Here is an 11,868-nt window from a genome sequence, read left to right as displayed (position 1 = left end):
GTCTCAAAAAAAAAAAAAAAAAAAAAAAAAAAAAAAAAAAAAAAACCCAAAAAAAAAAAAAAAAAAAAAAAAAAAAAACAAAGAATCAACTGACTCAGTCTGGGGGCATCAGAGAAGGCTTCACAAAGAAGGAAAAGTATCTGCTAGGTTTTTGTGACAAATACCATCAGCTGCTTCCTCATAATTATTCACCCCTTCTTTCTTGCTTATAGAACCTTGATACTGTTCAGGGTAACATTATATCCAGTTCAATGTTTACTTTCACAGCCTCCCATGCACTTGAGGGTGGTCATATAATATGATCCTGGCCTATAGGATAATGAAAGTTGTTAGAAATTTCTGGGAAAGCTTTTGCTTTCTGATAAAAGTGGGAAAATAGGCCAGGCACAGTGGTTCACACCTGTAATCCTAGCACTTTGGAATGCAGAGGTGGGAGGACTGCTTGGGCCCAAGAGTTTATGAGGCCAGCCTGGGCAACATGGCAAAACTCTGTCTCTGCAAAACACAAAAAATTAGCCAGGTGTGTGCAGTCCCAGCTACTTGGGAGGCTGAGGAGGGAGAATTGCTTGAGCCTGGGAAGTCAAGGCTGTGGTGAGCCATAACCGCACCACTGCACTCCAGCCTAGGCAACAGAGTAAGACTCTATCTCAAAAAAAAAAAAAAAAAAAAAAAAAAAAAAAAAAAAAAAAGGTGGGATGGCGAATGTAGCTGGCATCAATTTTCCCCTCTTCTTGCCTTGAATGTGAATATGAAAAGCTTCTGGGACTGGGTGTAGTGATGCATGCATGTAATGCCAACACTTTGGGAGGCCAAGGAAGGAGGATCATTTGAGCACAAAAGTTTGAGACCAGACTGAGCAACACAGCAAAACCTTGTCTCTACAACACTTTTTTTTTTAACTAGCCAGGCATAGGAGTACATGCCTATAGTCCTAGCTGCTTGGGGGGCTAAGGCAAGACAATCACTTGAGCCCAAGAGTTCAAAGTTGTAGTGACCTACGTTCACACCACTGCATTTTAGCCTGGAGAGAGAGAGAGAGACACACACACACACACACACAAAGGCAGAAAAGAAAGAGCTTCTGTAACCATGACCCTGACACACACGGGCAGAAAAGAAAGAGCTTCTGTAACCATGAGGCTTTCATTGAAATCCTTAATTTAAAAAAATCGAAGCAACAGTATGACCATAAAAGTCAACATGCTAAGGATTCACCGAATAAAAAGACAGAATCTCAGTTCTTGATTACACTGTTGAGCAGCTGAGCCAACACATGCAAGGACTAATTCTGTACCTCTAGCTAATATAAGAAAAATAGCCCCCTATTTTTTTAACCCACTGCTGATTAGGGTCTCTATCACATACAATGAGATCCATTCTTAACTGACAATGTTAAAGGGTGAGAAGACTGCCAGGCAAAAAAAAGCAAGAAAGAACACTGCAGGCAATGGGAACCACATACGTAAGGCAGAAACAGAAAAAGAGGCTGGCATATTCAGGAAAGGGGACATGTTAGTGACATAATACAGCAGGCTAGAATGCACAGTTCCAAGGAGGCCTTACCTGCTTCATCCACAGTGGTACACTTCTGGTACATGGATGTACGGAGAGTAGGTGTCCGAACATTCAACAGCCTGATCTTGTCAACTCGGGAATCAAATACTCGGAGCACAGGGTCTTTATCATCATCATCATGACACATGATTTTGTTGTCAATGAAAGATGCAAACATCTGGGTCTCCAGGAATCTTGAGAGGAAGGGCAGGTAGGGCTCAGGCTGATCTGACAGAAAAGATGCCTGGTGGGACCAAAAAGAAGCAGTAATTGACAGGGAAAAGGGTAATGTCAATGTGCCAAAGGATCCAGGAGGTTAATTGTTCTCTGGAGCTGCCTAGGTCTTCCAGAAAAGCAAGCTGCAAAATCTCTACTTTTTTAAAAAAACATTCATGTAAGTTCAGATATCTTGAAACTTTGACACTGGGACAAACTCACTTGGATAACCTACTGAGTCAACCCATCTTCCCAGAATCCTGATGTTCAATCTACACGTATATCTTTGCTTTAAGAGATCCCTTTGGCTGAGGGGAAATCATCTGATAATAATAATCAGCACATCTGTTCTGAAGCAACAAGGCCTATTTTATCAACATCAAATGGACAATAAACTTGTTTCCAGCATATAATAAAAGAAAAACTCATTTTCCATTACTTCTTCAAGACGTAACTGGCAAGTTCTCATTCCTCACCACCTCCCAAGCAGGATTACACTCACTTTATCAAAGTTTTGCATCTGCTCCCTGTTGGTAAACCAGGATTCCTTATCCTGGCTGGGCTGGATGACAAACACCTCATAATCTGCAAACATCTGAGTGAAACGATTTGCAAAAACTTCCCGGATCTGAATGTTTAGCTGGTAAATCCTGAGTTCTTCTTCATCACACTGAACTTTGAGATCCTTATTGCATCTGGGGTCTTCACGCACTTCCAACTACAAAAATAGAAAAAGCAGTCGAGAACACACCACTTTTTTCCTTTTATCCCAAGGAATCCAATTCCTGATTTTTTCCCAGTAGTCATTTACTTAACAGCAAATAGAGAATTAAAGAGGAAAAACTGAAAAAAATAAAATAAAATAAAGGAAAGGGACTCAGACATGGAAGAGAGATAAATGGAGTTTCACTTAGAGATATCCAACAACTCAATGAAAGCACAGATAAGATCTTTATGGGCTGAGAGAGATTCTGCCATGAAAGAAGAGGTGCTAATTACCTCAAAGGTCAGGGAGAAAGGAAGAAATGTGGGAGGTCAATTTAACAAGGCAACAACAATTCTTATAACCTAGAAAAAATTCTGGCTCTTGATTTTTTATTTTTCCCTCATCTTTCCTTCTTCCTCCAAAAAACCTTTTAATCTCACCAAATATCTCTGCTCCTCTTTAACTGCCCATGGTTTTTGAAAAATATCTGCTCTACTAAACAAAACAAATCTGCTCTACTAAAGCAGAAAAATGAAATATTTCACTAACAAACAGCCCAATAAGATTATTACACTGACCCGTTGGTTTACCTGTAACTTACAAAAGTAATTTAACAGTGAGAACTCAAGAGGACCAGATTCTATACCCAGCTCAGCAACATACTTGGCATTTAATCTTAAGCAAAACACTTAGGCTCTCTGAGCCTTGGTTTGTTTGGCTATAAAACAGTTAATACATGTTTTATATGCCTTAGGTTGCTGTGAAGCTCAAAGGGTCTAAAAGAGGTCTGGGCCTCGAGTGGTGGCTCACACTTGTAATCCTACCACTTTGGGAGGTCAGGGGTGGCGGCCTGCTTAAGCCCAAGAGTTTGAGATTAGCTTGGCAATATAGTGAGACCCTGTCTCTACAAGTAATTAAAAAAAAAAAAAAATTAACTGGGTGTGGTGGCATGTACCTGTGGTCCCAGCTACTTGGGAGGCTGAAGCAGGAGGATCACCTGAGCCCAGGAGATCGAGGCTGCAGTGTGCGGTGACTGTGCCACCATATACCAGCCCGAGTGCCAGAGTAAGAACTCTCTCAAAAAATAAAAGAGGTCTGAACAGTAAAATTACTACCATGCTCTCTCCAATCACTCTGCTGTAGTGTTCACAAAGAATGTCTGCTGACTCTCCTTGATGTTCAAGAAAGAAGTTACCCAGATTTAGATTAAAGTAGCATTTACTAGGATAACATCTGCCAGATGGAATTCAGAGTCCTCCATACAGAGCATTCTTTCACTGCTCAAAAATATGAGTTGTCTAGAACTGGGTGCTTTCTCATCCCATACCTTACTTCACCAGGACAGCACCCTAGCACAGATCACACAGACTCATATACACATCTTACCTTTTCCAGGCTCACCCCAGTCCTCTTGACCAAGGCTTGGAGCCGGGCAATAGTTTCGTTCTCCTTAAGAAGCTCATAGGGATGCAAAGGGGAGCCAGCAATGTTTCCATTCCTCTTGTCTGAGACAAGCTCAGAGGCCCGAAGCCTCTTCAGCTTGGAGGCACTCTCACTGCAATGAAGATTCCCTTCAGGGGGAATTCCAAATGCCATAAGAATCTCAGAGACTTCCTGGACAAACTCCAATTTGTTGGGAAACTGTGGCAAGTCCTCTGGCAGCTCAATGAAGTGGTTGTCAATGTCCACAAAGCAGAGGTTAGCCTGGAAGTCAAAACAGGATGAGGAGTGTGACTAACTCCAGAACATTATGAAAGTTTCAGAAAGGTTAGTGAACAAGGGGAAAGACAAAACAACTGAAATGGCTATATTTGAGGCATGGTATAAAGAAGATGGGGCTCAGAAATAAGATAGACCTGAGTTCCAATCCTACCCTGCCATATTCTGGTTGTGTGACCTTAGGAAAGTTATTTAACCTTTCTGATTGTATTTGCTTAGCTATAAAATGGAGATAAAGAGATAAACAATTTATGTTAGAGCGGTAAGGATTTTACGATGTCATAGAAGTCAAGCATCAAACATGAAAGTTTCATACATGGTAAATGCTCATTAAATGTTTGGTAAAGCCCAGGCACAGCGGCTCACGTCTGCAATGCCAACACTTTGGGAGGCTGATCACTTGAACCCAGGAGTTCAAGACCAGTCTGGGCAATGTGGAAAAATCCTGTCCCTACAAAAAAATGCAAAAATTAGCCAGGGGTAATGGCATGCACCTATAGTCCCAGCTACTTGAGATGCTGAGGTGGGAGAATCACCTGAGCCCAAGAAGCCGAGGCTGCAGCGAGCTGTGATCACACCACTGCACTCCAGCCTGGACAACAGAGACTCTGTTTCAAAAAATAAAAAATAAATGTCTGGTGAATTTGTGAATTCTACACTCAGTGAAAAGAGCCCTAGGAGTGAGTTCAAAAAGTCTAAGTTCCAGATTTGACTCTGTTATGATCTCCCTATATGACGCTGGATATAACATTACCTCTTTCTGAGCCTCAGCCCTAATTTGTAAGGTTTGATGGCAATCTTTATTCTTTCTGTGCTTCCTTCTGGGTTTAAAATAGCTTCTGAGAGAATGTAAAGAAATAGTGCTCATACACTGCTGATGAAGTACATAATCTTGATTAACAAATAACAATTTAGGGGCCAGGAGCAGTGGCTTATACCTGTAATCCCAGCACTTTGGGAGGCCAAGGCAGGTGGATCACCCCAGGTCAGGGGTTCGAGACCAGGCTGGCCAGCATGATAAAACCTAATCTCTTCTAAAAATACAAAAAGTAGCAAGGCATCGTGACAGGCACCTGTAATTCCAGCTACTTGAGAGGCTGAGGCAGGAGAGCTGCTTGAACCCAGGAGGCAGAGGTTGCAGTAAGCCAATATTGTGGCACTGCACTCCAACCTGAGTGAGACTTGCTCTCAAAAAACAAACTAACAAGGGCCGGGCGCAGTGGCTCACACCTGTAATCCCAGCACTTTGGGAGGCCGAAGCAGGCAGATCAAGAGATCAGGAGATCAAGACCATGCTGGCTAACATAGTGAAATTCCATCTCTACTAAAAATACAAAAAATTACCCAGGCATGGTGGTGGGTGCCTGTAATCCCAGCTACTCGGGAGGCTGAGGCAGAAGAATCACTTGAAACGGGGAGGTGGAGGTTGCGGTGAGCCAAGATCGCGTCACTGCACTCCAGCCTGAGCAACAGAGTAAGACTCTGTCTCAAAAAAAAAAAAAAAAAAAAAAAAAAAAACCTACCAAAAAAAGCACACAATAATGTGGCAGTATCTAGCTATCTCTATTTTACAGACAAAACTGACACAGAGAGATTAAGTAACATGTCAAAAGTCACACAACTATTAACCAATAGAGCTGGGATTTGAACTCAGCTACTCTGACTTCAGTCATATGCTTAAGCTCTTAACCATCTACTTTTCTCCTCTTTAGAGGTCTTGTACATTTAACTTAAATATAGTTTAACGAGGGGATACTATTCCACCATAAAAATGAATGAAATCCTGTCAATCACGGCAATATGGATGAGCCGGGAGGACACTGTGTTAAGCGAAATAAGCTAGGCACAGACAGATAAATACCACATTTTCACTTGTATGTTGAAGCTAAAGATGTTGATCTCACTGAAGTAGAGAGAAAAATAGTGGTTAGCAGAGACTGGGAAGGGTAGCAAGGAAGAGGAATAGAAAGAGATTGATTATCCAATACAAAATTATAGTTAAACAGGAGGAATAAGTTCTAGTGTTCTAGATAGCACTGTAAGGCAACTACAGTCAAAAAAATTTGTTGTATTTCTTCAAATAGCTAGAAGAGAGGATTTTGAATGTTACTAATACAAAGAAATAAAAAAGATTTGAGATGATGGATATGCTAATTACCCCCATTTGATCATGACACATGTACTAAAATATACTGTACCCTGTAACATGTATAATTATGTGTCAATAACAATATGTGTGTGTACATATATATTTAAATACTTTGTAGTTTTTGGCCCTGTTGGAATGTTCTTGCAGCTATAAATTACAAACACCTTTCATTTTTGTATATTTATCTTATACTCATGAACCTGTGCTAGCCAAGACAACATTTCCCTCACTGCAGTACAATATTAAATGCTTAAGGGTGTTTATGTTCCATTCATGTAACAGGGATAATATTACCTATGTCACAGATTTGTTTTGAGGATTATATGACAATAAATATCAAAGATTTAGCACAGTGCCAGGCACATAGTATATAATAAATGTTAATCAATATTGTTATAATCATTGTGAAATATACAATCTGAATGACATATATACATTAATGCACAGAAAAATCCATAATGAAAAGATGCTAATAATCCCAAATTTATTTGTTAATTTAATGTAAATATTCCCAAAATCTCAGCAAGATTTTTTTTAAGAGTGTTATCTCATGACAAATTCTGAATTTTGTCTGGAAGAATAAAAGAAAAATATAGCCAAGACAATTGAAGGGAGACTTCCCTTACCAGATTCTAAAATAAACAAAAAAAATAATCCACTAGAAAAGGTCTTGAATAGACCTGATAGTCTGAATATTTGTCCCCACCTAAATCTCATATTGAATCGTAACTTCCAATGCTGGAGGTGGGGCAGGGTGGGAGGTATTTGGGTCCTGGGGGTGGATCCCTCATGGCTTGGTGCTGTCTTTGTGATAGTGAGTTCCCAGAAGATCTATGCCGCCACCTGACCTCTAACCCCTCCTCCTTCTCTCTCTCTCAATGAGCTAATTAAACCTCTTTTCTTTAAAAATTATCCAGTCGCAGGTATTTCTTTATAGCAATGCTAGAATGGCCTAATGCCAAGACTCATGCATTGTAGATGAATTATTCAACAAATGTTTTGGGGACAAATATTGTCCATTTAAAAAGGTTAACATAGGCTGGGCACAGTGGCTCATGCCTGTAATCCCAGCACTTTGGGAGGCCGAGGCAGGCAGATCACCTGAGGTCAGGAGTTCGAGACTAGCCTAACCAACATGGAGAAACCCCGTCTCTACTAAAAACACAAAATTTGCCAGGCATGACGGCACATCCCTGTAATCCCAGCTACTGGTAAGGCTGAGGCAGGAGAATTGCTTGAACCGAGAGGCAGAGATTGCAGTGAGTCGAGCCTGCACCACTGCACTCCAGCCTGGGCAACAAGAATGAAATGCAGTCTCAAAAATAAATAAATAAAAAGGTTAACATAATACTATACTCAAAAATAAAATTTGAGGCCAGGCATGGAGGCTCATGCCTGCAATCCCAGCACTTTGGGAGGCTGAATCGGGCAGATCATTTGGGGCCAGGAGTTCAAGACCAGCCTGGTCAACATGTCAAAACTCTGTCTCTACTAAAAATACAAAAATTAGCCAGGCGTGACGGCACACACCTGTAATCTCAGCTACTCGGGAGACTGAGGCGCAAGAATCACCTGAAACCAGGAGACAGATGTTGCAGTGAGCTGAGATCACGCCACTGCACTCCAGCCTGGATGACAGACCAAGACTCTGTTTCAAAGAAATAAATACATAAATATTGAGAGATACTGAAAATTTAAATTTTTTTAAAAGCTACTTTTATGTTTTAAGAATAGTTCTATGGGCCACGCACGGTAGCTCACACCTGTAATTTCAGCACTTTGGGAGCATGAAGTGGGAGGATGGCTTGAGTCCAGAACTCAAGACCAGCCTAGGCACCATAGCGAGACCTCATCTCTACTAAAAATTTTAAAAGTAGCTAGGTATGGTAGCACACGCTTATAATCCCAGCTACTTGGAAGGCTGAGGAGGACTGCTTGAGCCCAGGACTTCAAGGTTGCAATGAGCTATAATTTCACCACTGCACTCCAGTCTGGCCAACAAAGTGAGACCCTGTCTCCAAAAAAACGTCATTGTCTATTAGAGGTACATACTGAATACATCTGGATGGCATAACGCTGTGTATGACTTGCTTTAAAATAACCCGGTATTAAGGAAGAGAGATAAAAAGTGGATTTTTAAAAATATACAAGAATAAAAAAATAAAAAAGAACTCAGTAGGTGGAATGAAGGATATACACAAAGGAGTAGCCATGAGTTGATGATTGTTGAATAATAATGGATACGGCCGAACGCGGTGGCTCACGCCTGTAATCCAACACTTTGGGAGGCCAAGACGGGAAGATCACTTGAGGTCAGGAGTTTGAGACCAGTCTGGACAACATGGCAAAACCGTGTCTCTACTAAAAATATAAAAATTGGCTGGGTGAGGTAGCACACACCTGTGGTCCCAGGTACTCGGGAAGCTGAGGCAGGAGAATCACTTGAACCCAGGAGGCAGAGGTTGCAGTGAGCCGAGATCATACCACTGCACTCCCACTCCAGCCTGCATGACACAGCAAGACTCTGCTTTAAAAAAAAAAACATGGGGTGCTAGTCTCTTTACCCTTACATCTATCTGGTATTTTCCATAACAAAAGTAAAAAAGTAAAATCAACTCACAAAAGTATGAAAAGAAAATACAGGCCAAGTATCAAGCATAGTGGCTCACACCTGTAATCCCAGCACTTTGGGAGGCCAAGATAGGCAAACCACTTGAGGTCAGGAGTTTGAAACCAGCCTATCTCAGCTACTCGGGAGGCTGAGGCAGGAGAATCAAGGAATTCTAAGAGGTGGAGGTTACAATGAGCTGAGATGGCACCACTGCACTCCAGCCTTGGCAATGAAGCAAGAGTCGGTTTCAAAAAAAATAAATAGATAAAATTTAAAAATAAAATACAAAAGATGACTATACTGCCTTAGGGTGGAGTGAGGCTTCCTAAACTTTATACAAGGCTAGAACCATAAAGATAAATACTGCCATAAAAAAAAATTAAAAGATATTCTAGGCATGTTGGCTTGCACCTGTAATCCCAGAGTTTTGGAAAGCTGACTTGGGAGGATCACTTGAGACCAGGAGTTTGAGATCAGCCTGGGGAACATAGCAAGACCCCATATCTTTTTTTTTTTTTTTTTTTTTTTTTTTTTTGCTTACTTTATTTTTTTCTTTTTTTGAGACAGAGTTTTGCTCTTGTTGACCAGTCTGGAGTGCAATGGTGTGATCTCGGCTCAGTGCAACCTACACCTTCCGGGTTCAAGCAATCCTCCTGCCTCAGATTTCCGAGTAGCTGGGATTACAGGCATGTGCCACCATGCCCAGCTAATTTTGTATTTTTAGTGGAGACAGGGTTTCTCCATGTTGGTCAGGCTGGTCTTGCACCCAAAGTGCTGAGATTACAGGCGTAAGCCACCACGCCTGGCAACCCCATTTCTTTAAAAAAAAAAAAAATTGATGAAACAATCTAGGAAACAATTTTTATACATAACATGTAAAAAGCTCATAACCAAAGAAATCATTAAGACAAAGATAATTAGCCCAACTTAAAAATGAAAATAGGATATGAAAGGCAAACAGAAGGCCAGGCGCGGTGGCTCAAGCCTGTAATCCCAGCACTTTGGGAGGCCGAGGCAGGTGGATCACGAGGTCAAGAGATCGAGACCATCCTGGTCAACATGGTGAAACCCCGTCTCTACTAAAAATACAAAAAATTAGCTGGGCATGGTGGCACGTGCCTGTAATCCTAGCTACTCAGGAGGTTGAGGCAGGAGAATTGCCTGAGCCCAGGAGGCGGAGGTTGCGGTGAGCCGAGATCGCGCCATTGCACTCCAGCCTGGGTAACAAGAGCGAAACTCCGTCTCAAAAAAAAAGGCAAACAGAAGAATAGATTAACTTCAAATATATGAAATGATGTTCAATTTCAATTGAACCAGGAAAATGCAAACAAAATATTTTTTACCTTACTGGATTGGCAAAGATTTTAAAGATTTATAATGTCCAATGCTGACACAGTTACTAGGACACAAAAATTGCATATATTGTTATTGAGAATATAAACTCGTAACTTTCTAGAGAGAAACTTAGAGGTAGTTATTTTTTTTCCCAGCCCAACCCAAGAATCAGAACATTGCCAGTAATTTTATCTACCTATGTGCTCCTCCCCAATCTGACCTCCCCCCGTAAACCTACACATTCCTTTTTTTTTTTTTTCTTTCAGATGGAGTCTTACTGAGATGTCCAGGCTGAAGTGCAATGGCATGATCTCGGCTCACTGCAACCTCTACTTCCCAGGTTCAAATGATTCTCCTGCCCCTGCCTCCCAAGTGGCTGCAACTACAGGCACACGCCAGCACACCTAGCTAATTTTGTATTTTTAGTAGAGACAGGGTTTCACCACATTGACCAGACTGGTCTTAAACTCGTGACCTGAAGTGATCCACCCGCCTCAGCCTCCCAAAGTGCTGGGATTACAGGCATGAGACACCATGCCAAACCCAAACTACAAATTCCTGATCCTAGGTAATCACTAACCGGAATTCTACATTTATTATCTTTTTGCCTTTTGAATTTTTTTTTTTTTTGAGATGGAGTTTCGCTCTTATTGCCCAGGCTGAACTGCAATGGCATAATCTCAGCTCACTGCAACCTCTGCCTCCCAGGTTCAAGCGATTCTCCTGCCTAGGCCTCCCAAGTAGCTGAGATTACAGGCATACACCACCATGCCCAGTTAATTTTGTATTTTTAGTAGAGACAGGGTTTCTCCGTGTTGGTCAGGCTAGTTTCGAACTCCCGACCACAGGTGATCCATCCATTTCAGCCTCCCAAAGTGCTGGCACTACAGGTGTGAGCCACCCTGCCCACCCTCGTTTTGATTTTTAATTTATTGCATATGTATGTATGCCTTTAAATTTTTACATTTGTTTAATTTTATATAGGTTCTCAACTTTTTTTGTTGTTGTTTGTTTGAGACAGTCTTGCTCTGTTGCCCAGTCTGGAGTGCAGTGGCACAATCATAGCTCACCGCAGCCTTGAACTCCTGGGTTCCCAAGTAGCTCGGACTATAGGCACACACCATCACACCTGGCTAACTGTTGTTATTGTAGTAGAGACAGAATGTTGCTTTGTTGCCCAGGCTGGTCTTGAACTCCTGGCCACAAGCAATCCTCCCACATCAGCTTCCCAAAATACTGGGTGGGATCAGGTGTGAGCCACCATGCCCAGCCAGGTTTTTAAATTTTATATAAGGATCATCATTCCCTAAGTGGTCTTTTGGTAGTAACTTCAATCAACATTAGGTTGAGATTCAGCCATTTTGTTTTGTGTAGCTATACTTCATTTTCACTGTTCTATAATATTCCATATGAACATAACATAATGTATTGATCAGTTTTCCTATTAAAAGACATTTGAGGCCAGGTGCAGTGGCTCATGTCCGTAATCTCAACACTTTGGGAGGACAAGGTGGGCAAATCACCTCAGGTCAGGAGTTTGAGACCAGCCTGGCCAACATAGTGAAACCCCGTCTCTAC

At 41.5% G+C, this 11,868-nt stretch overlaps 1 protein-coding gene across 3 annotated transcripts in view; it reads right to left on the bottom strand.

The window, feature by feature from the left end:
• DENND5A (DENN domain containing 5A) overlaps window positions 1–11,868 on the bottom strand; it is a 126,054-nt gene that overhangs the window by 43,267 nt on the left and 70,919 nt on the right. For all 3 annotated transcript variants that reach the window (XM_017500307.1, XM_017500308.1, XM_017500309.2), the window contains 3 exons: window positions 3,863–4,180; window positions 2,273–2,488; window positions 1,564–1,798 (listed from right to left, as the gene is read on the bottom strand). In XM_017500307.1, the coding sequence (XP_017355796.1) occupies window positions 1,564–1,798; window positions 2,273–2,488; window positions 3,863–4,180 (769 nt within the window). The remainder of the gene's footprint in view (window positions 1–1,563; window positions 1,799–2,272; window positions 2,489–3,862; window positions 4,181–11,868) is intronic.

The sequence above is a fragment of the Cebus imitator genome, unplaced genomic scaffold (assembly GCF_001604975.1).
Source record: "Cebus imitator isolate Cc_AM_T3 unplaced genomic scaffold, Cebus_imitator-1.0 Scaffold265, whole genome shotgun sequence".
NCBI classification, from domain to species: Eukaryota; Metazoa; Chordata; class Mammalia; order Primates; family Cebidae; genus Cebus; species Cebus imitator.
Note: the sequence above shows the minus strand (reverse complement) of the source record. Positions and strands in the feature narration are given on the sequence as shown.